The sequence below is a fragment of the Patiria miniata genome, unplaced genomic scaffold, assembly GCF_015706575.1.
Source record: "Patiria miniata isolate m_02_andy unplaced genomic scaffold, ASM1570657v1 HiC_scaffold_18, whole genome shotgun sequence".
NCBI classification, from domain to species: domain Eukaryota; kingdom Metazoa; phylum Echinodermata; class Asteroidea; order Valvatida; family Asterinidae; genus Patiria; species Patiria miniata.
In genome coordinates, this window is record NW_024037056.1 from 4,096,286 (window position 1) to 4,121,537 (window position 25,252).

At 39.1% G+C, this 25,252-nt stretch overlaps 1 protein-coding gene across 6 annotated transcripts in view; it reads right to left on the minus strand.

Moving 5' to 3' along the window:
• LOC119724294 (disks large homolog 2-like) overlaps positions 1–25,252 on the minus strand; it is a 67,932-nt gene that overhangs the window by 16,422 nt on the left and 26,258 nt on the right. For 3 of the 6 annotated variants that reach the window (XM_038195278.1, XM_038195277.1, XM_038195279.1), the window contains one exon: positions 11,671–11,808. In XM_038195278.1, the coding sequence (XP_038051206.1) occupies positions 11,671–11,808 (138 nt within the window). Of the gene's footprint in view, positions 1–11,670; positions 11,809–16,042; positions 16,197–24,673; positions 24,919–25,252 lie in introns of those variants that run through there. The other 3 variants (XM_038195281.1, XM_038195282.1, XM_038195280.1) reach the window with 3 other exon arrangements.

The following is a 25,252-nucleotide window of genomic DNA, read 5'->3' on the forward strand; positions in this document are numbered from 1 at the left end:
AAACTACATGTTTCCCTCCCTTTAAAAGAGTTATAGAAAATGGGACACATAACGATACATGTAAACGTATGTTATTTTACACAAAGTATAAAGCCACACTGATGTACACAATCTGAATTCAATAATTACTCAAATATACATTTTTGTAAATTACAAAAGTCTGTTCAATATGGCAGGTTTTTTTATAGCCGATATAGCGCAAGACTTTCTTGGCACCGTGCCAATCAGTGTATTTTCCAGGTACGCAAATGTTTGCCAAATTGCATTGCATTATGGTAAGTCAGGCAAAAGTACGTGCACTGCAGCATTTTATGTACATGTTCAGGTATACCGGTACACGTATGTTTAATGCATAACACACCTGAATTTTATACAGGCAATAATAACACAAAGAATACATACATGTACAATGTATGGTCGATATATTGTACACAAAATGGACATGGCAAATTATGGACATGTATGGCATATTATGGACATACGGTACATGTACATGTGTATGGCACATTATGGACATGTACATGTATGGCATATTTTGGACATACATGTACATGTACATGTACATGTGTATGGCACATTATGGACATGTATGGCATATTTTGGACATACATGTACATGTACATGTGTATGGCACATTATGGACATGAACGTACATGTACATTGTACATGTACATGTGGAATGTAGAAGTACATTCGTGTACATGTTTGCTCAAACATGCAGAGTATTTGCTAATACTTGTAAATAGCCAAAGGTCAAAAAGTATGTACATGTACATGTATACATGTACAATGCATGTTAGCAAACACCACATGCGGTGCAACGCACAATTTCCAGGAACCATGGCAACAGGGTACAGTTGGGGAAATTAAATATCCAAAAGTTAGATGATCACATTATTTTACTTTTATAAATATTATAATGTACCAGTACATGTATGACTCAATGTCTGCTGTAAAACATGTTCATGTACATACAGTACAGTAAATTTAATAGTTTGAATTTTTTTAATGATACGTACATGTACGTGGAAAAACACTCGATCCAGACACACTTACATGTATGTTTCAGAATCGCATATATATTAACCCATCCCCAAAACACTCTGTTGTTTCTCTACATATTGTATTTCACAAAAATGTATTTGTTTCGAAGCTGGAACTATTTAAAACACAATCCACGACTGCAACAAAAAAAAGAGTTCAGTTACCCTAATCATTCCACGACCGGAAGAAAAAAAAATGCAACAAAACTAAAAATAGCTTGCCGTCCTATCAGCGGAAAAATTAACTACTCACTCGGACCAAATGAAATCAAAGCTCGAATTTCAAAGATACTGGCTTCCCTTAATAAGACTGCATTGCTCTCCTCTGATTCATTTACTGGGCTGCAACGAGCGGAAAATTACTGAAGCCAGGCAGGAAGAAAATCAACCTGCCAGTGCCTGGCTGGCCACAGACCAGCATTAAGCTAGTCAGTCAAACTGTTATATTTTCTTTTTTCTTAGGTTGGATAAAAACCACATCGTAATTCATCCGTGGCGTTGGAATATCTCCCAGCATTACATACAGTACATCTTGAAGCAAGGAACCGCGTTCTGTGTATCATGCATAATAAACAGTCTTCCGATGAAGCCTCATAAAGCCTGATGTGCAATTTGCATTTTGTTTTGGATTTTCAAAAGTCTGCCATCATCAGCAATCATCAGGTATATTATTTACATTTTTACAGATCAGAGTTCTCCCTACATTCAATATTACAGTGTATACCCAAAGAAAAATATATGTACCCGAATCACGATTTTTAAATTAAACGGCACATGCAATATAATTTTTTTAATGCAATCCTTGAAAATGCACCTTTGTATCCCATTAAATCTTATATTTCAATTTTCGTTTTCCCATTTTCAAGGGTATTTTGGTGCCTTTTTGGTTTTTATGCTAATGCGAAATGCCATATCCGTGAGCAAAATGTGATATCATTTCAGGCAGAAACATCAAGGTTCTATTTCTGCATCAAAAGTTGCGTAATTTGGGATATTTTGCTGTCGTAAATTTCCTTTTCTTTGGTGATTCATTGTTGTGTCAGTACGTGGCAGTGAGCCAATGAGCAATCTGTTCTCAAAGATGTTTTCAATGAGCAAATTTTTGGGTTCACAATTTGAACAGAAAAGCACAGAATTTTTCTTGAATGTTTAAACCATGTACTTTTCAAAACAATTAACCAAAAAGGGATGTTAAATCGTTTTCATACATTTAAGAGTAGAAAGTTGCACAACAAATGTGTTCTTAAAAACAAATTCATCCCATGGACTTGTTTAAAGAAACTTATCAAGAACTGTTCACCGTCTTTTTTTTTAAAGGATTCATTGTAGTTATAGAAAAAGATGCAAAATCAAGTGTCTCAGTTCTGGTTAGAACAGATACAGACAAGAGATCAAAAATAGAAAAGAATCCGATTTCGCTCTCGCGATGAGGAGAGACTGTTCCAACACAAAGCCCGTCTCGTCTTTCCCTTTCAGCCAATAAGCTAATTGAATGGACACCCTATCATGGCTGCGTCAAACACAAATCTCATATATCTCGAGTCCATCTTCCAACAAAGCGACCTCCGGAAGAAAAAATAAAGGAAGAGTGAAATACGGCACCTGGGTTTTTTTCTCGGCCGGAATTAAAAGAAAATGGAGGCTGGAACCTAGATTGCGATTCATTGTCGCGCAAGTCACTTGGCAGTGCAGATTGTCTGGATTTCAGAGAAGTTATCTGTTGACTATGTTTAAAAAAATAGAGTCATAAAAAGCGTGAAATTTCATTGTGCGTGTTCTCCTTTTTAATGCTCATAAATTGTTTCCAGGGATATTATATTTGTTTCATGTCGGCTTTCAAACCTACCGGTAGTTGTTCCAATACAGCTACATGTAGCATACCGGTACACGTATATTTATCCAAATATCGGGGTCAAGGAGACTATATGAAAACTACTCATATAATGGAAAATGTATCGCTAATTAGATATCCAAATTAATATGAAAATTAAGACCTGCAGGCAAGATTTCTATAGAAAATCTTCATGCATATTTATTAACCCTCCTATGCAAACATACCGGTACATTCTGTGCCAAGTAGTCCTTTCAGTCAAAATCAATCAAGTGACTGTTTTTGACAATTAAGAATTCCCAGCCTACGTTAAGCAAGATTGACTGGCCGTGACTGTTTATGTAACTCGATACAGCTTTGCTTTGACTGTGGGTAATCGATAAGCCAGCTGTGTACACAACTTGCCTGCTATGTCTGTTCATGGTCTGTTGACTGAGTTTGACTCGCAGTGCTTGCTTGACATATGATCTGACTGCTGGTGACTATCCTTTGCTAAAAGTATAGCAGGGGAAGTGATGGAAATTTTGACTGTCTGTGACTGTTTGAATGGCAGGAGGGTTAATGGTTGTCAAAATTATAAAAAATCAATAACTTCATTCCTCCCCACATAACCCCTCCCCTCCTAAAAAATTCACGATTTTGAACACACTACATGTACATCGCAGATAAAAAAAAAACGCACTCCTTTTCCTATTTCCAACAAGTAAAAGATAACTGTCAAGGAGCTGTCAATATTATCGCAAGTCACGGATTGATCTCTTTTTTTTTTTCTTCTTCTTCTTTTTTTTCTGAGGCAATTTTGCTTTTAAAAAAACCGATACGCAAATGTACATCATCACACTGCTGAACTGCTTTTACACTTTAGCTGAAGTGTTTATGACTCGAAGCGGGGTCCGATCCATCCCCCAGACAACTTCTTTTATTTTAATAACAAAAACAACTTTGAAAGGAAGTGTATCGAGTCGTAGAGTGCCAATAAGCCACGTGTATTGCGTTTCCCTGGGCACCGGCTTTCTGGAAAAAACAACTTTTCCTGCGCTGGTAAACAGGTATCGGGTTGCGTTGTCGGATGGCACAAACAACAACGCAAACAAGGAAAAAATTTACTCTGTCAGGAAAATATATTTGTACATATCAAAGAGTAGGTTCTTCCATTTATCCCCCCCCCAAAAAAAATCAACCTTTTTTTTTGTTTACAAAAATGGGGTTGTAGCAAATTTGGCTTTTCTGAAGTTAGTAAACCAGGAAACAATCAAATTCAGGCTTTGAACAATACGCACGTATGTATTTCTGAGCCAGTACTGTCCCGTTTTCAAGAAACAAAATTTCATCACGTCTTCAGGCATGACAAAATAAGTCTTGCAATGAAATTCTTCTGAATAAAACAACAAATTGTTAATTGAAAAGATTTTTATATTTGACAAATCCGAACTAGCCAACCGATCCCATTAGTTCGGTGGTCGAGTGGTAAGACGTCTGCACTATAAAGCAGGAGGTCGTGGGTTCGAGTCCCACCCGAGTGATTTTTTTCCAACTTTCACTGGGGAGGTAACACACTGAGTATACAGTGTTTATGTCGGTGAAGGGCAAAACCTAATTTGATTTAATTGAAAAGAATTAACGCAACTTGTGTAATTAATTAGCCTAAACTGTCTAATCCGCTCTTGCGAGTGACATTTATAGCCAAAGTACATGTACATACACGTACATGCACATTTTTTTGAGAGTGCTACTATCACTAAGATAGGAAGTGTTCCCTTCACACATTTTCAATGAACTGGTGGTTACCAGAGTTTTTTATTTTAGCGTACTGGTGAAAATTAGCAAGGATAATCTAATTGCCAAGATTTGGGGCAATTTTTCTATTCACCTCCTCACCTCATTCCTGTCTCCTTCTTCTTCGCAATCAATAATCAGGTGGCATTCCTTGTTGACACAGATGATGATCAACTCCCCCCCCCCCCCTCGCATCCTCCCTCGCACTCCCAACCCGTCAAGTCTATTTAAAGCCAAATATTTACGAGTCCATGTCTAAGAGATGATTAAGAAATAGTGGCTTTTTGATGGAAACTGAGTGTTGAGGTACAATACATTGATACATGGAGATGTTTATTTGGATGTTGAACTGAAGTTAATTTTTGGAAGATTTAGGGTGTTCCAATTGAAAAAGGGTTAAATGAGGATTCACTTTTGAGTTTGTCACTCAAACATTTAAGTACAAAAACAGTACATGCATGTATCTTCAAAAACACCAAAAAATAACACCAAAGAATTGCAAAAGAATTATGACATCCAAAACAAACTGCTAAAAAAATTCATCATAAAAAAACTGCATCTTGAGATAAAAGAAATAGTTTTAAGTCGAAATGTGCAATGTTGAGAAGGAAATTTAAGACTGGTGTCCCATACAAGCCACCATAAATATTGAATTCCGTTGTTACATCGTGCACTTGGATACTGTTATTTCATTGGTCCAGGACGGCCACGTGTCTGGACAATAAAAATGCATGCCACACACCGAGGGTGATATCGCACTGCGTTCATTGCGCGTGTTCTGCCGGCACACAAGCTTTGCGCAATGAGAACTGCAACGTCAAACGCTTAGTCTCATGTCCGGCACAACATCAAAACTTGCAGTTATCAAAGGTTACACCTCAGTGTTTTAATATATTCTCACACAGTACATGTACATGTAAGTTACAACCATTTATCTTTTTGAGTAATTCGTCTCGGGTGCTAGGCGTCCCTCAGGTGTTAAAAACGTCACTTCCCACATCACAGCAGTCAACAATTTTTCACTGACAGCGGGAAAGTGCTGTTTAGTTTTGAACCACCGTAGTGCATAATAATATTGAAGTACAGTGTATAGTGTGTACAAACATGTACATGCAGTCAATCAGTAAAAAATTACATCCATTAGGCGACTCAGTTTAACTCTGACATTTCCAACCAAGGATGAAAAAAAAAAATATCAAATCACTATCGATGTGTGTATCTTACAATCGGTTACTACGGTGACCACGGGAACAGGAAACAGTCTGATGTACGTACATGTAGCGAGGTAACAAACATGGACAAGACAATGACCGCACGGTAGTCATGATGTACTGCAGTTTAATTGCCCTCAGGTATTGACACGCTGCAATATTGGTAATAATCATAAGAAGTTCGCGGCCTGCATGAATTATTTTGCAGTTTGATATCGTGATCGGGGCAGGCATGGCACGTTTGGCACGACTGGGTGGACAACAGTGCTGACTGTAACAAACAATATGAACAAGAAATATCTGAGACGCTTTTGTTTCAGACAAAATGTCTGAAATGAGAACAATAGCAATCGTTTCAGTTTCATGAACAAAAGCGTTTCAGACATTTCTGATGCCTAATGAAAGCTCTATTAATTTTAATAGTGAAGAAACACTGACCATTTTTTTTTTTTTTTTTTTGTAAATTTTTGTTTCCTTTTTTTTTTTTGACAATTTACACAACTTGTCCACAATAATTGTGGACTGCATACATGTCACTGAACACAATACAAAAGCGCTGCCATTATTAAAATTCCTCAGGAAAAGACTTCCCACACACACAAAACTCCATTTGAAAAGCAATTTTTTACAAGACAAAAAAACATAGTTTGATGTACTGAACTGAAATTCACTGGCACTGAGAATGTTTTCAAAAAATTAGAATTTGCCCAAAATGGGGTATATTTGTCCCCAACTGTGCCAACAGCTTTATATTTTCTAAAAGAAATAACCACAAAAAAAAAACCCACGTTGTCACATATACCATGTATACAAACATGTACATGTACACATACTGTATCCTTCTACGTGTATGATGAGCTTGAGTCCTCATTCACATTGAATGACCAAGTTTCGTGAGTATAATATTTCAATAATTACCATGGGGAGAAAAGTAATGCTTCATGATGAATATCAAGAATCTTAATTATCTATTCCAAAATGCATGTTATACCGATACATGTACACAGTATAAATTTTTTTCTTCACAACAATATGGTATTGAGTTCACATCATACCGCTACATTACAATTCCATTCAAATAAACTAACAAAAAAAATTTATTGGAAATTCTTTACATGTACATAAATACGTACAACATGTAGGATGGGAATGTAAATGCTATGCACGTGTGCTGTACATTGTACATGTACATGTGTACATGTACATTCACATGCTGTGTGCAACAATAAATGCAAACAATGTATGTGTGATGAAAAAAATGTACGTGCTTCATGCTTGTGATAAATACATTATATTTGTAGGTCTGAATGGAAACTACTAACGGGAATAACGAGTCGAACCTTCTTCTTGTTGCCGTACATCAGTGAAGCCGAGACATTGACGAAAACATGCATCATGGCAACGGGGGAAAACACTGCGGAGAGAGAGAGCACAGACAGCCGGCCTCCGGTGGCTTGTCACTGACGCCAGCCCCACACCTCCACGGTCACGACGACCAGGGATTTAGCCAAACATGGACACAAAGTACGAAACTGGGACGTCAAATCAAAACAAATAACACGCCGACACGACGACTGGATGTCAGCGAGCCGAACAACACACTGGGGTACCGTCAGGCCTGCGATGTGTGTCTTCACAGCAAAACAGGTGGTCCGTACAAAACACACCAGTGTCGTCCCCGTTAGCGCTCGGCGTACACAGTGATCAAAAATTTTTCACTGACGTCGCGATCACAGGCACGCTCGGAACACACACGTGCTATCCTGTATGCTAAGTGTCCGTGCTGTACATGCACTTGATGGTTTGCCCCCACACACGATGAGCAGATGTCTATTTCACACAGAGACTCTCCACACAATCATTATCTTCGCGTGTCAGCTCAAGTCCATCCAAACAGACCACTCCTTCAAATAGGTGTTGCAATGTTTAGCTCCAACTACAAGTAGAACAAGGCCAGGAGAACCTTGTTCCCAAAAGACAACCCAACCCTCTAGCCAATAAAAATATCAGAGTACCGTTTGGGACGGCAAGAGGAAATTCTACTCATCACGTTGAGGATTATTTTCCACCGTGTCCCTGATAAGGCCTGATCATCATGGCGGGATGCGGCCTCTCGCTTGGAGGGAGTTTCTTCTAGGTTAATGAGATGGAGAGTTAATCACCCATATTAAAGAGAGCCTGTTGTTGAACAGAAAAAAAGTCTGATATATTCTAAATATCCGGCGCTTGCTGTAAAGGTGTTTCTGGTGACTTCGTAGCCTGGGGCCTAAATTAATATTAAAGGTACAAATGTACACCTACCGGTACATGCAAAAATTAACATGCAGAAGAAAATGATAAAAAATTCTTGCTATTAATCATTCATATTTTTAATTCGTAGTTTCTGTTTCTATGTGCTTCAGTTGTTTTTAAATTATTATTTACAAAATTATGTATTGTCAAAATTGATTTATTTTTTCCCCAGTGATACATGTACATGTGTGTAAAAGATCCCGGAGTATGTAAATGTATGTATACAACTGTACGTATTTGGCTTTTATTTAAGGTGAGCATCAATTTTTAATTTCTTTTGTATAGCACCAGGGATAACAATATTTGCCAAGTCTTTAAAAACAATCAAGGTGATGTCCTAGGGTACGACGTACCGTACATACAGTACTCCATGGTGTCAAAAAAAATACCCGATGGCACAATTCAAGGCACTCATGGAGGAATCTGCCGACAACAAATCTCTCGTCAATCAGTCGGCAGAAAAAAAAATCATCTTCAAGGGTCTTAAAAGTGCAGGTCCTCACGCCAAAGCCTTAGAGAAGATGCCCCAGTGGTCTGCCAAGTGTCAGCACGCGAGGCGCTCGGCGTTTTGGCTGACCCCGCTGCGCCGCGCATAAAATTCTCTAAACTCCAAATGAGGGAATAAGCACGTCGGGTACAGGTTGCAGCAGGCCCAGGTGTCAAGTACATACACGTACATGTACATCTGACTTGGTGAGAGGACATTTGCGAGTTGCTCCTGATTTCCGATTGCAAGGAGCCAGCAGGAAGTGCTGAGGCTTCTGGGTATGGCTGGATGTCTAGAGGCGATCTATGTAGCCGCGTGACCCAATTTGTTGATATTTCTGTCATAGTACATTGTACATGTACACGCATGTACATGTACATACTGCGTGTTAGTTGAATTTGTCATCTGCATGTAATTGTTAAACATAGAGTAACGTAGATCATTTGCAGCTATCCAAAAAGTCCTTGTGAAAAAATTCTTTCTAGCATGTTAGTCATTTTGAAGAAAACAATAAAAGAAGGACATTTCCAAAGATGAGTCAAGTGGCGCATTTTTTGAAATTTCAGTTAGTTGCTGGTTTGTAATTGTGCGAATCCATGAATGGGTGCGCTCAAGCGTTGACACGACGCACAGCTAGCGCGCAAAGTTGCCATTATTTGTCGGTTCAGTGCGTTTACTTTGCGTAGGAAATTTCCGTTAGTTGTTTGTTTGTAATTGGGCGAATCCGTGAATGGGTGCGTGCAAGCGGGGACACGACGCACACACGCCCGGTTGCCATTATTCATCGGTTCAGTGTGTGACATTGCGTACATGTAGCTGCACTTGGCTGAATGAGAACGTGTTTTGGATGTTGATTTCGGGCGCAAATCATAACGACTAGGCAACTTTTGAATTGAAATCTAGATCCTAGAATGTTGTTTTCAGAATATACCGGTACAGCTTCCACAGAGCTAAAACTTTTCAAATCAGGTTAGTTGTTCAGCACCCGTCTTTAAATTTTGAGCACTTTTGTTGCTTCAAACGTAATGGAATTTGCTTGTCTGGTACGTTTTAAAAAAAACCACTAATTGTACATGTACAGTTTATACATTGTAAACATGTGTTTGAACTTACCACAAACCTTCAACAGAGGGCGCCATTCAGAATTAATAGTCCCACACACTGACTCCCAGAGTTATATTGTGTGTGCTTGCCAAGCCATAATTATCATACCCATAACATGCACAGTCCATGTTTCAAAGGCGGCACAGTGGATTGTTTGAACTTTCTTACGCACGACAATTGCAATTAAGACAAATCTTCCTTTTTTCCTGATTAATCTCTCCATTTGACAGCTTCCAGAAAAATTACATGTAACATGAACAAGTGCACCGGTAGCATGCATGAGTCATTTAGAATTTATCTCGCAAGATATGGACAGGCGCAGTAATTGGCTCCAAGTAAATTGATTCATACGGTCCCATTCACAACACATGTCAGGGATGTTATAAAGTCCGACACGCAGTTAACGGAATTACTACCACCCCACATCGTGCAGGCGTGTCTTACGATGCATACCCCTGTCTGCAATGAAGTCAGTTGCAATAACGCATTTTTTTTTTGTGACTGGGCAAACGGATGTAATCGAGTTAAGAGTTACTGTGAGGTTGTAAGTGTGAGGATTTTCAATGCTACGCTTCATGCTTTGGCCGAGTTAAAAAAATTAACCATTTTCTCGGCCCCACCCGCTTCCTTTTTTTCCCGGCCGCCTCGTTTTTATTTGTTTATTCATACATTTGCAACGTAGTTTGCACGTGTCTTGTTAATGTTTTGTCTTTTCATTATTTCCAACAAAATTGTAGGTACAGGTACCGGTATGTACCGTAGAAAGGGTTATTTGGCTCCTTTGGACACCGAATTTTGTATCAGAAAAATATTCGAGAAAATTGAAAAATGTATTTGCCATCTTGGGCAATCCCTCATCTTGGGGGAAAAAAAACGAGAAAAAAGTGCCCGCCTCCTTCATTTTATTTTCACAAAGGCTGGATGAGAAACTATTAATTTTTTTTACTCAGCCTTAATGAGAAGAACAGTGGTTATGTACAACTGCTACAATATCGATACATGTCATTTCCATGTACATGTATTTCTCCCTGTACATGTGTACCATCTAAACCAACTCAGCACTCCATGGTTTCATGAATTCATCAGGGAACAAATATACAATGTAGTACAATATAATACAATGTAATACATGTATAAATATACAATGTAGTACAATGTAATACAATGTAATACATGTATAAATATACAATGTAATACAATGTAGTACATACATGTACATGTATAAAGTAATACAATGTAATACAGATGCTAGTGGGTTGAACACAAACAATGTGTCACATCTGATTGACTGCACAGTGTGATATTGGCAAAAAAACGGGGCCTCCTTAATAATACAAAACAAGACAAGGCTACTAAAGCTGGTCTTAGAGTGCACAGTATTTTATTTAATTGACTCAGAATGGCTATTCACTGGAAGTCTGTTCATGCATCTGGTCGACACAATGGGCCGGATTTACCCCATTCATTGGCGTCACGGGGTATTCCTATATGATAGCACTGCCCAGCGCATAAGTGACTGTGAATGAGTCAGAAAGTCAGTAAATCAGTCTGTTAGTCATTCAGTCAGTCATTTAAGAGACGGTTATGGGCTCCGTGCACAAGTACCCCCTCAACGGTAAGAAAGGGAAAGTTAGGGGAGACCACTGGGAGAGACATTCGAACGCATCATCGACGACGCCTGACGCTCACGTGAAGACGCTATGGCTTTGTGCACATTCAAAATAAAATCAGTCGAGTGTACTTTGCGTTCTACGCACATGAACCAGAACACGCACATGGTGTGCCCCATCCACTGGGCTCTCAAAAGTGGTCAAACAGCGCCCTCTCTTGTTCTTGCGCAGAGCCCATAGGCTAGCCCTCGATTGTCCAGCAAAATTATCAAGATGCTTGAAATTTATTTAACCGAAACAATTATTTAAATCTTACCTCAACTGGCGACACGGTAGTCTGCGTGACGTAGCTCTGAATGTTCTCCTTGGGTTGAGTCACATTGGAACCAACTACGGGAACCAACCGCGGGGCGCCATCTAAAGCTGGTGGGTCTTCATCCGGATAGTGGTATTGCTGCATTGGAAACAAAAAATTGAAAGAAAATTCCATAATTTGTGAATATAGTTCATGGTGAATTGCAAGCAATCGGTGTTGATGTTTTCCTTCTGCACATATGCACTGCTCGTAGAGGATATGTCGAGATTTCGAAGACAATCCACCTTAATCGGTGTCAAACTCGCCACGGACCGACCCTTACCAAACCGCACGCTGTACTCCTCATATTCCCCTTCTGAGTCTCCTCGGTCACCAGTTTCTTCCACCCGCTACGAAAAAGAAACATCTTCTCGGTCTCCTTTCTCGCGTCTCGGAATTCCAGCGCTCAAATGATTCAACGGGAGCTGTTTCAGCGAATGCCTTCCACGGACGAGGTGAAATATCCCACACATCCTTGGTTTTTTTATGAAATTAACGCTGCGGCACTTTACAGGGGCGACATGTGTTTTACGGTACACATACAGTGTAACTAAAGCGTCCAAGCCCTAAAAGCACCGTAAATTGCTACTGGCCATGCACTCCGCATGATCAATATCAATTTATAGACATAAAGACACTGGTACTGTTTACAAATTTGCCTGAAAATTGTTTTTATTGTAAGGGAGGAAACCTAAAACCATGATTTCAGGTGGGGGGTGAAAAAATAACAAATCTAGACAACAAGATTGAAGAAAATCTGTACAAGCTGTAAACAAATTTAGCATGTAATTTCATTATTTGGAACAATGGGAAAGATTTCACATGTTTCAGAGACACTGTACAAAACCTCACCGTACAGGTACATATACATGTACGGTACATGTGCAACATGAAACATGGCGAATAAAAATACATATTCTTAAATTTTGCATCCCTTCAAAAGTGTTCAAAAATGAAAAAAAATGTTGGAGTGTCATGAACCTCAGATTCAGACTTGTGAAGTCATTAACAAAAATGTAAGCTGAAAAATTGTTTACAAGGGGATGAGATTTCCTCGCCTTCCACTGCTGTGACCCGGGTTCGAATCCCGCCTGGGCCAACATGTGGATTGGGTTTCAGTCCCTGCCAAGATATCATTCTGGGGATTTCCTTCCACCACTAAAACTGTAATTTCTTTCCACGTCTTCTGCTAAGTATTATCCATCCTGTTCTGGCATTTCGCTGTTGGATGTTCTCAAGATAAATAAATAAATAAACAAAATTAATAAATAAATAAATAGATCTGCATTTTTTGCCCACAAACATGTACATGTTTGTGGGCAATCTGTGAATTTTTCTAAAAGAAAAAGTTTTTAAAATGTGCTTTTTACGGTGCATCTTGCAATGAATATCAATGGAAATTGCTCAAGGATTGTGTCGACAAGTCATCTTCATGCTGCATATTGCATTTGTGTGAAGTAGCTACATTTACATGAAACATGAACATTATGAAAACAGAAAATGGATATTTCTGACCTGCATTTTGTCACTGTCATATTGCAATCAATTCAAAGAAAGAGCCTGTCATCATTTGATAATTGTTTTGCCACATTTGTAGTGACCATGATCTGTGTCCATTAGTACTTTGTCGTCACTGAGTCACCCTGACTCATGAAGTGTCACTCGAGAGTAGCGATGGCAACTCATTATGCGCAGAAATTTATGTCAGCATAAATTTTCGTGGCAGAAAGGCACTAAATTTACATGTAGATGAAATGTACTCTGTGTATACTCTGTTCAATTTACAATTTATGTACATGTGGATACCACACCAGTACTGTAACAAATTCAAGGCTACACGAACATGAGATTTTTGGCATAATAAGCACAGACAGATGAGCCCTGCTTCAACTGAATTACAGGCCGCAAATTCAAAACTAGGTCCTTCTTATTGGAAAGTTGTCACTTTAAGATCACTAGTGAATAATTTTTGTATTGCAGGATAATTTTGATCAAAGAACAAATCTTTTTTCGGGATGGGTTCAAACCATAGCAAGGACAGTACAAAACTGTATGTTAATTGTTAGTTAAAAAATGTTTTGGCACCAGAAATGAGAATTCTCAAGCTAAGTACAACTTGGAACCAATTTTTGAGTAATTAAAAAAACTGCGTGGTTCTGTTTACTTACTACCACTGTCTGTTGCCCGGTCGATATGGAAACCCCATTAAGACGGCGGATGATAGCCCGTTAGTGCTCGTTCCAATAACTGTTAGGTGTGCTGTATCTACACAACCTATGATCGATTGGCGTCAGCTCAGCGTAATAAGCAAGCACCTCCAGTATTGATCAACAAACGAGCTGGCCTAATTTACTTTGTGACTTTGCATAATTAATTTGTGGACGAGACACCATTTGGTTTGAGAATTTTATAAACTGTGTGACTCTGAAAGAAGTGCAAAGAAAGATGATTCAAACAAACAAACAGTATTCCTCCTTACTAACAAGAAATTTTTTTTTTTACTTAGCCTAAATAATTTGGGGTGTTTTTTTCAGTGATTTTGATGTCAATGCATCAAATGATGTACATGTACATGTACATTGTACATTGTACATAATGTACGGTACATGTTCACTGCTTGTGTACGTGTACATTGAATACACTAATAATAAATCCTTACATATGGTGAACACATTATTTTGAGCAATCTCTTTCAATAAATCAAAAAGAGTGTCAGATTCTTAATTGGAAAGGCTCCAATTCCTTACACGTATTTTTAGTAAAAAGATGCCCAATTTCGCAGTCCACAAAGACATGAAAGAGAAATTGCATTTGGTTTTGATACATCAAGTGTAATAAACAAACAAAACCCAGATACTCTTTGGAAATGGACAGCTATATATGCAGACGGGAAAGGGAATAAAAAAAGCCTTTCAATTTCTGGTTGCCAAGACGACAGGTCGATTTCTCAATCCCGTGTTCCCTAGGCAGGAGTGCACGGACACTGGATGCATGGTGTGATGTACAATGAATGGAATGCTTAGAATCGCGGGGCAAATAATGCGAGGAATTGTGAATCGCAGCTGACTTAAGCCAGCCAAAAGACAGGAAAGAGGAGTGATTAAAATTACGACGTACAAACGCTTTTTAAAAGCTTTCTGTGTGTGTCTGTTTTGTACGTAAGGAAGCGGGATGGCCTTCCAATGTAAAAATATTGATGTGGAATTGTGGATATAATTTGAGGCACTTACGCATTCGGCCTATTCCTTTGGGGACAAAATGGCATTGCGCTGAAAGAGATACATGAATACATGTGTGTACATGTACATTTACATGTATGTACACTAAAAAGACGTGTCTGTTTGTATGTACATGTACATGTACATGTACACATACCGGTAAAATTTGCGGAAAATAGAAAGTGTGCACTATACTAGGGCCTTCACAGAGGAAGTTTTTAAATCAAAAACGCCTCAGTATCTGCGTAAAAATATCCATCTACTTAATATGCATCTACCGGTTTGTAAACGAATTTAAATTTGATATTCATATATGTAGTTATAGCTTTATTTCTGTACTACATTGTATTTCTGAAATACTTCTATTTGTAAATTATATAAATGTTCGTCAAATGTTTCACCAAATGCACTTTTCCTTACGAGTTTAACTTTACTTTTAATTAACTCTCCAAGGATGATTTACTAGGAACCTTCCTCATCCTTGCAAATTCCAACACCCTGTGCTATTAAACTGTGCACTAAACCCTTGTGTTGGAGTTTGGCTGATTGGGGATCATTAGGGTTAACATTATTTAATAAATTGTAAGGTGTGCAGGGCCCCAATGGAAATCAGTTTTTAAACTGCTTGGGCATACTATGCACTAATGGAATAAATTTTAAAATACAATTATATTCTTCAATTTCTTATGCAAATGTTAAGAGTTTTAAATGTACATATATGCAGTAAAAGTTGCATGCTAATGTACATTACCACGATGTAAATGTACAATTTATGTAAAATGTACATGCAGAGAACCAAGAAGTACATGTACGTACATATACATGTACCTACAGTGTATAGTGATTTATACTGTGGGTTTCGTTAGTGGGTGTGCCACTGGGAATATAGAAAAAAAACGGGGAAATTCCAAACCACACAAGACTTTGTACAGTACTTTTCAATTTGTAATGGCATTCATGAGAAGTAAAAAAACTCAAGAAATCAGCGGATCCGGGGAAAAGTTGCATGCCTGGTACTGAGAGTAAATAGCTACTGGTACATCTAAATGTAAATCATTTGTTATTATCCATTCAGAAATAAAACCAACCAAAGAACTGTAAGTAAAAATGCATACCACCGTTTTCTTCTTGCATCCAAACAGACTGACGACGCATTCACAGGGGAACCAGGCATTGGAAGACGGGTCCGGTGAATGGATCTCATGAGGTGACCGGTGCCTGACGTCATACGCACCCCACATTGTGACCAGTGATTTTCCCCTACCAACACAAAGCGGTGATTACGCACGCTGGCCAACTGACCGCTGACTTGCGTCGGTCAAGTTACAAGAAATGACCGCTGATGACGACAATGTCAAATTTCGGTCTGAATCACACGTAAATGTACGACACGCTGTCCACTTGTCCGTAAGGAAGTGTCACTTAACAGAACTTTGACCTCTCACAGATTTCAAAATTTTCGCGTTGAATCACTCGTCAAAACTACAAGAAATGCATGATCCAGCTCAGTATGATGTCCACAATCAGTACGGACACAAGCAAATTTATTACAAGCTTTGGTACCTCATGCGTTTCAAATTGACGTGCAGTTGGAGTGCTGGCCTTGGCAGATTAAAAGCACACAATTGGTTTTGTGACAACTGCAAGCTGAGCGTGCATACTTGAAGCCCTACGATGGCCAATCTACGAAGATTTCTAGGCAGAGAGACGACCATGTATCCAATTTAATCCATGCAAATTTTGTTGAGACATAAATCCTGTCAGCGGCTTGCGGTTTGCCAATTATGAAGACTGTGGCTGTGGGTAGCTGTTGTCACAGACACTTTATAGATATCAAGTGGATTTAAAATAGCAGTCCACAAATCATTTTCCAGTTTCTTGACTGATCCTTTCTCATCCAATGAAAGCGACGAACTGAATATTTGCCTCTTGTTGACAACAGCTGACGACGGCAATCTCGTTCACATGGGATGACGCAGCCTCGTGGTCAACCCCTATTTCGTGTTTGTTCCTTTTCAAGAATTGTCTTAATCACGATGGACAGCATTATTTCCATATACTAGTCAGTACAATGTATATTTATGTTTGCGTAACACAGAGCAGCAGGTGACATCTACACCAGATCAATGACCAAACTTCGTTCAACACCTCGGACATAAATCCTACGGGGGTGTAAATGAAAACTTGATTCCGGATTGACATCCACGTTAAATGTCCTCACACATTGGCACAGACCTGTTAATCGTAAATCACAGATTATTGAATTGTATCTCAGCCAGTGATGGTGATAGTTGACTTGAAAGAAAAAGATCCATGCTTTGGGTCCGTGTTGGTACTGAATCCTGAGCACAAGACAAGAGGCAGAAAGCGGGGAGTGTGACAGATGAATACATCCATGTATGCTTGTGATGACTCAGAGAGAACGGTAACCGCAACCTCCAAATCCAAAATGCAGAGTGGAGAGCTCAGAGCTTGATGTATCTTAAAGGGGACGATCGACGATGCGGAGGTTTATCCCCACCGGAAGATGAGTCGCCAAATGCTGGATTCGAGAGCAGTTTTCTTGTTTCACTGGAAATCAAGCCAGGAAAACGACAGCTGGCTGAGGAGGGATGCACATGCATCACCTACCAACTGTAAACTTGGTGAGCGCATCGGCGGTGATGACGAAAAAAAAAAAAAAATGAAAATCGGGCAATACACGAGAGGCCTTCAGTGGTCTCTTTATAGCACGGGCGTCCTAGAGTAGAACCGGCTGTTGTTTTAACAGATGCATGAGAACCAATACATTGACGGCGGCTTGCTTGGTAATTGGTAGACGGTTACGCCACGAGTTGATTAATGGGAAACTCCTGGCATCATAACTGGCGCTCAAGTTGCCTCTCAGTCTCAGATGATATAATCTAGCGTGCAGTGTCTTAACACGGACAGTAAAAAAAAAGCTGATTGAGCATGGTGTGGTCATCCTCGGATGTAGTCGGCGCTTCAGCCCAGCAATGTATTATTAATCGCTATTGTGTTTGTGACTCAGCCTTATTCATGGTTGTATCGCTCGGGTCATTGATTGTAACCGGACTACGTTGGGGTCCCCTTGGAGACCGGCGATGCATCAAGGCTGGATGGAGACGGGCCGGGAGCAAGCAACGATGCGGTGGGGGAAAATGATGAGAGGAACCTGCCACCAGAAGGTCACCACGGCGACAGGGAACAGTGAGGGGACGTGATATCCTAATCGCTGATGAGCAACGACAGCATAATGACAAATCCACAAGGAGAAGAAAAAAAAGATCTGATGGAAAAAATCTTGTTCTGATGAATCAAAGGACGAACCTCATAAAAACCTTGACAGCACCTATATCGAGCATCTCTTTTGGCAATTAGATCTAGCGACGAGCAAAACAAGGTCTCGAAATGGCATGACAGTTTGCGCTCTCTAGATTTCATATCACCACTCGTGTTTATAATAACAGATTGTCAGATGGTTGGATGAAATATTAATCGGAACCGAAGAAATATTGTGGCAACAATAATGCGAGGAGAATGTGTCACTCAGAACGTCCTTACACAAGTGTTTGCATTGCAAAATAGATTGGAAATAGATGTACTATATATATAGACCACTTACAACTTGTGAATATGTACTAGTGGTGGGAGACATCAGAGATTTCAAAATCCAGTTATCCTATTTTTTTTTTTTAAACCGGATAATGGTTATCCGATTTTACCAGAAGCTCCCATTCAGCTCACAGTCATGCCAACAAAAAGTGGCAATTAGTGAGGTGCCACACACAATGCCCTGTTGAATTGAATGAATTATACATGTACATGTACGCAATGTACCGTACCTGTACATGTGTATTTTTGACAGTTTTAAGGGGATTGAAGCGTCATTTGCAACATCAGCCGACATTTGAGGAAAAAACAGTAGGGGGGAAAAAACCTGCATCGCCGCACCACTCTTGAGGCAAGCTCCATACCAGAAACCTAAGACTTTTTTTTGTTGGCCTTAGGGGTTCAAGAACATACAAAATCCAAACACTTTACATGGATAATGCAGTTTATGTATACAAAAGTACAGCTACCGTGCATGTACATGTACACATGATATATGCAAACACTGCACTAATATCAAATATCATTAAGTTTTTTAGCCGGTAATGTAATGTACATTTATTATACCAGTATTTTTTACACCAATACAGCCATATAACGGTAACAAGAGAAAAATTTAACTGAAAGTGCTTTTGACAAAGCACTCAAAAAATATCTGCATCTGACAAAAAGATGTAGTACTGTGCCGAGAGGCATTGGGAGCAGTGACTGCATGGGTTAAATACTTCCAGTTGGTTTGACACAGAAATCAATGCTTAAAACCTTGCGCCTGCGCTGGGACGCACAGCTGGAGGCAATAGGCGGCGAACAGTCCATCATGGCTGTGCCTTCACAGAGTCAAATGTAGAATAGGCTGACAAATGGCAGCATTATTGAGAAGGAGAATACTGAATACTTGAAAAGCGTTTGGATTTTCATGCAAAACAATGAGCAGTTTTCGTTTAAAAAGCACAAAAATGGACTACAAAGAAAGCTTAAATTTAGATTGAATATTTGTGAATGGACTTTAAATTTTTAAATTCTGAACAAACTATGCCCTGGCCAACATGATCTACAGTACGTCACACTTTTTCTAGGAAAAAAAAATACAAACAATTTCGTGGACTGACATTATTTTATTAAGTGCAATTGATGGAGTACATCAGGGTTCGACCTTAACTTTTTTTTCACTAGCCAGCCGGGCTACTAAAACATTACTCTTAACTAGCCCGTGGGCATTTTTACTAGCCCGCATGTTTTTCTACTTTAGAGTGTCTCATAAACAACAATTTGCATGCATGTAAAACGTGTATCCTGAGACAATACTGTCGGTGTTTTTAATAAACAGATCTAATAATTTAACCCTAAACAGTTAATACAATTAGACACAAGTTGATACAGGTTTGCTTTCTGAATTTAATGATTTATTTCTTCCTGTCCTTTCGTCTTTGCCATAGCCCAATAATTTTTTGACTCGCCAGCTGGGCTACTCAAGGAATAGTTTGCCTAGCCCGCCGCTGTTTTGACTAGCATTCGGCTAGCGGGCTAACGCTATTCGAACCCTGTACATGTACACATAACTTACCGTGTAATGCAAGAACATTTACACTGAATTTGGTTGAGAAGTTAATTGAATTATAATGGTGTTTTTCTGTCAGCTTTTGGCAAATTGTGTGAAAATTTCTCCTACATGTATGAACAAAAAGTGCCCTGCCAGGCCTGATATTTCACTCCTTGTACAACCACCATAGCCTGTTAAGGTTTTACCAATTCAAAAAAGAATAAATACAGTGTAATACAATGTAATACAATGTAGTACAATGTAATACAAATGCTAAAGGGTCAACAGACTTGATGGTGTATGCCCAGAGGCCCATAGCTTACTGAATACAAATTGTTTTAGGGAATTAGCATTTCAAACAGTGTCAATTCAATCTTTGGAATCTGATTACAGCGAGGGGGTTGATTTAACGCCTGATTCGATCAACGAGTCAACTGGGCCAGTGGGGACTTGTTTTACATCTTAATTAATTCAAAACAAGGTCCGCGCTGTGGTGTATGTAAATAGTACCGATACATGCCACGTACATGTACATGTACATGTACACGATGTGTGTCAGAGGCACATGCAAAATAACGTACTTTTCCGAGGCAAAGAAAAAACTTGTTTCCTACTACATTGAAAATAAAATAAAGGTGGATAAAACAAGACTTTTTGCCCTTTTTAATTTTTTTTATAGGTAGAAAAAATTGGATGAAATTAAGGTTGATAAAATATTTTTGTTTTTATTTTATTTGCATGCATTCAATTGTGATACGTGTTTTTCCCAATCGTTAATTTTCATTAACGATTGGGAATGTAAAGATAACAATGAGCTCATTAATGTTCTCACTACATCAATATTATGTCCTTGAGAAGGGCTGGTGCCAGACATGAATGCAGACGTAGTGGATCATGAACAAACAGCCGGTCAATAATGTAATACACCCAATAAGTGACTGTGTCTTTCCAAACAAAAGAGGGCTCACTTCACAATTTCTGCTGAAACTGATACCCTGTTTCACAGGGGTTGTACAGTCTTGACATGCTTGATGTTTAAAGAGGTTGTGAACTGCTCAAAGACATTTCCGTCATTTTTCGGGTATATGTAGCCTAAGGTGTGATGAAATAAAAACGACTATTGTGTCTGTCATGAAATGAGTACAAAAGGTACTTTTGAGAGCTGTTTTTCAGGTCCTGATTCGACCCGAACGTGCAATTTGTGTAAAAGTCGTCGTTGGTGGGAGCAAACAAAACATAGTAAATGGTGATGTAATAAGCAGGACTCCCGATGCAGCGTAGTATAAACGAGTCCTGTTTATTACGTCACGATTTGCTGGATACAGCCCACGGATTCGACACAATGCATCCTCCAAAATCAACCAACACTAACTTGCCGTTCAGCCTCAATCCTCCAAAATCATTCAAAACCACCTGGATGATTTTATTAGATTGAAGAGGGTTTAGGAAATGTGTGCGGAATTCAATGTTTTTAAAGATACGGAAACGCTTTTTTTTAGGGGGAGGGGTTTTTATTTCTTAGCGCACACATTCAGATCTGGACTTTGGTCGAGCAGGTGAATTTTCTGGCATTATCGTCACTGTCAACACTGCTTGCTTGAGATAATGGAATGGCACAGTAAATACATATCCTGGCTAGAATAAATACTCATAAATAATGACTGAGCTACGGAAAGGAAGGGGGGAGGTGGGGCGAGGCATAATTGAATTGATTTCACTATAGGTAGTTGAACATTGTCGGATTTTGACAATGAAAGTTTGAAAGTTTAAATTATACATTTGCATGCAAATCATGAACATGTCACAACTAATTTGCAAAAAAACAATCAATTTTTATAAATTTTGATACGCTTTCACATTTTCCAGAACTTTGTAAACAAAATATTTACAAAAAATGTACATGTATTTTTAGACTATTGTATTGCCGATTGTTGACAATAATTTGGAATTTTACAAGATAGAGCATAACATGTACATGTTGTACCATGTACATGTACATGACATGTTCAGGTACATACATGTATCAGTACTGGTGGAATGTACATGTACATAATATGCATACGTACATTGCGGTACGGTACATGTATTTAACATTTAAACATTTCAAGACAAGCCTACATGTACCCAGTACTTGTACATTTTGTGTACATGTACCGGTACTATACATGGAACTCTTCCACTAAATCATGAAGTATACATGTAATTCTGCAAAAGCCTTAACCCTAACCCTCCTTAATCCTCTAAAATTCTTCAGGCGGTTTTGGAGGATTTTGGAGGATTGAGGCTGAATGGAATGTTGGTTTATTTGGGAAGATTCATTGAGTCGAGTTCGTAGGCTGTATAGTATACCCAGCACTGTTTATGTTCAGTCATGCATAATTGAGCCCTGCATTATGCTCCATATCATCCACACTGCCTCAACCCATTAACAGTGGAGGATTCTGATTGATCAAGGCAACGGTCACCCCTCTACTGAACAAATTCAAGAAATAACGGATGATTTTGGAGGACTGAGGCTGAATCCAATTTTTACATGGTGGCAGTTGGAGGATTTTGCAGGATTGAGGATGGTTCCTATGGTTCCTATCCTAGCCAAAAGGGCCTAGGGGGCAGCTGGGTTCTTAAGTTGCCAAATTATAGCCAGGTTCACTCATTTATTAGTCGGGAAGGGTACAATGTACGGTAGGTACATGAACATATACATGTACATCCATAACGCAGTATATTTCGGTCCACTCCCGGCCAAATAAACAGCAGTCACCCATGCTTACACAGTCATGGCAGGCAACCGTCTAATTTACAAGGGACGCAGTAGGATAAGATCTACATGTAATCGGTGGACATCTTAGCATAATTGCTGTCCACATCTAAAGACAAACATTACTTACTCTTGCGATGCAGCACATGCAGAAATGTCTGAGTTTGCTTCGCTCTCTCCTAACCATGACACAAATATTTTTCCAGATCCTTCAATCCCAATTCCAAGCCAGTCTGTTTCTCGGTACGATCTTAGCACAACGATTATCAACTCTGTTTGCCGCTCTGATGTGGATTATTCCATGCGCCCGTCGCACGTGGAATAACAAATTCACGCCGGGGAAGCATTCGGGGGCCTCGCGCAGCTCTCTCGGCAAGTGTCGTGGGTAGAATTTGCTTAGATCGGTACACACACAGCTTAATGTGACATTGGATACTAAGTCTACGTACGCCTTGATGGCAATGTTCTTCTCATGAGGTGACAAACGGGGGCCCAGGCGACTGGTAGACGAGGTATGGGGAACCGGCTAGAGCCAACCACTTCAGTGGGGAATAGACTCTTGAGAATGCAGGGCCCCACATGAATAATCCATGCATGTCAATATTGCATACTGCACCGCACGGTCGTTACACTGAACAAGCAAAGTGTTTTCACCTTAAACATGGCCGTCCGGCATTTGGTCATGAAACAGCCTGATCCACCCATGATCCACCCAATGTTGTATGCAATTGATTTTGGAAGCTACAACTACCCATTGATAACCTATACATATGTACTAACTTACACACAATTGAGAAAAATTGCACACCCAGGACAGGTTTGTGATTTGTGCTTTTGGTTTCAGAGACGTGTGACTTACATCACGTCAGCACAGGCACGGTAGTGAGGCTTTTTTTGGCGATTTAATATGTTAACACACACTTTAAATATTCCAAATTTCTGTAAATGAGAAATATTTTAAACCCTATCGTAGCACTTCAAAATGAACAACTGATTATCACAAGAACAAGTAACAATGCAATCAGTTCTTGTATAAAAAAACAAAATACAGCATGTCCACATCAGACATACCCGGTACATTTGAAATGAACACTGTATGTTGACTTCGTATATAGTAAACATAACACGAAAACAAAGATCACCGCGATGTACCGTGAACACGCAATACAGCGTTGAATCGCACGGCAGCAACTGTTATTGTTAACCGCGTACGAAAAATCACAATTTCTACCTCAAAAAACTGTTCAAACATGTCAAAATTACAAAAAAAGCTGCGATTATAATTGCCAGAAGTCTGTTTTAAAAGGTTGAAAAGGACAGTTTAGAATGATAAAAAAACACCCTTGACATGCTTGACTTTAGTTTGATCAAAACTAAAGAGGGGCCCTACACTATACACGATCGCCAATGTACAAATGTAATGATGTACAAATACATATTGCCTGAAACTACTGGTACATGTAATGTACATTTGTTTACAAGGTTGGACTTCAACACATTACAGAATATATGTAGAAACTTTGTTCTTCAGACACTGTGGACATGTCCAAAACATGGAATTAAACTCACCTTCTACATACATGTTCTACATGTAAGTTCTTGCCATCCGGTAGTCATGATTGGTAGTGAGCACACATTGCTTTAAAGCATTTCCACAAAACCCAAACCACAAAACCACAAGCCTAACCCTGACCCATACCTGCACGAATCCTATTAACCCACATATTCAAACATATGCCATAAACTACTGGTACACCCCTAACACTGCAGTAACACACAATCTGTGAATCTGATCAACTCCTGAACAAAAAAATATTAAAGCTGAAAAATACTCACACAAACATACCTGCTTTGCTACACTTTATACACCAGACTGTTTTTTTATGTTGAGTGTGACATCCAACAGAGCAAAAGCCTTCTGTCAAGATCAGTAATTCCTTTTTAATGCATTTGTAACCACTTTCAACATGTCCAACAACAACGGGCAGTGAACGCTGATCATAAGCTTTTTTCCCTCCAATACACACACACACATTACATGTAAAACCTTTGCCCTGGTGCACAACAATAGCCTACTCTATTTTCTGTAGGTTCGCTCACAGACCTTGAGTTAATTGTGCAATGCAAAGGATTTAACTGTGCACCCATTATAGCCTGGTTTACCAGCTGGTCTAGGCGCAGGTATGCATGAGTGGATAGGCACAACAGGGGACTAATGCCTCAGAGAGTATGGCTTTCAAGCTAGGTAGGGCCACATTCAGTTTGTCCTCTCAAAATACTGTACAAATGAAATCAATAAAATATATAATGCTTGCAGATATTATGCATCACAGTTGTGATTTATTTATTTATTTATTTTGTATACTTGAGCTTATAGTATTTCCCTGAAATCCTTTTTTTATAATTGTTATATTT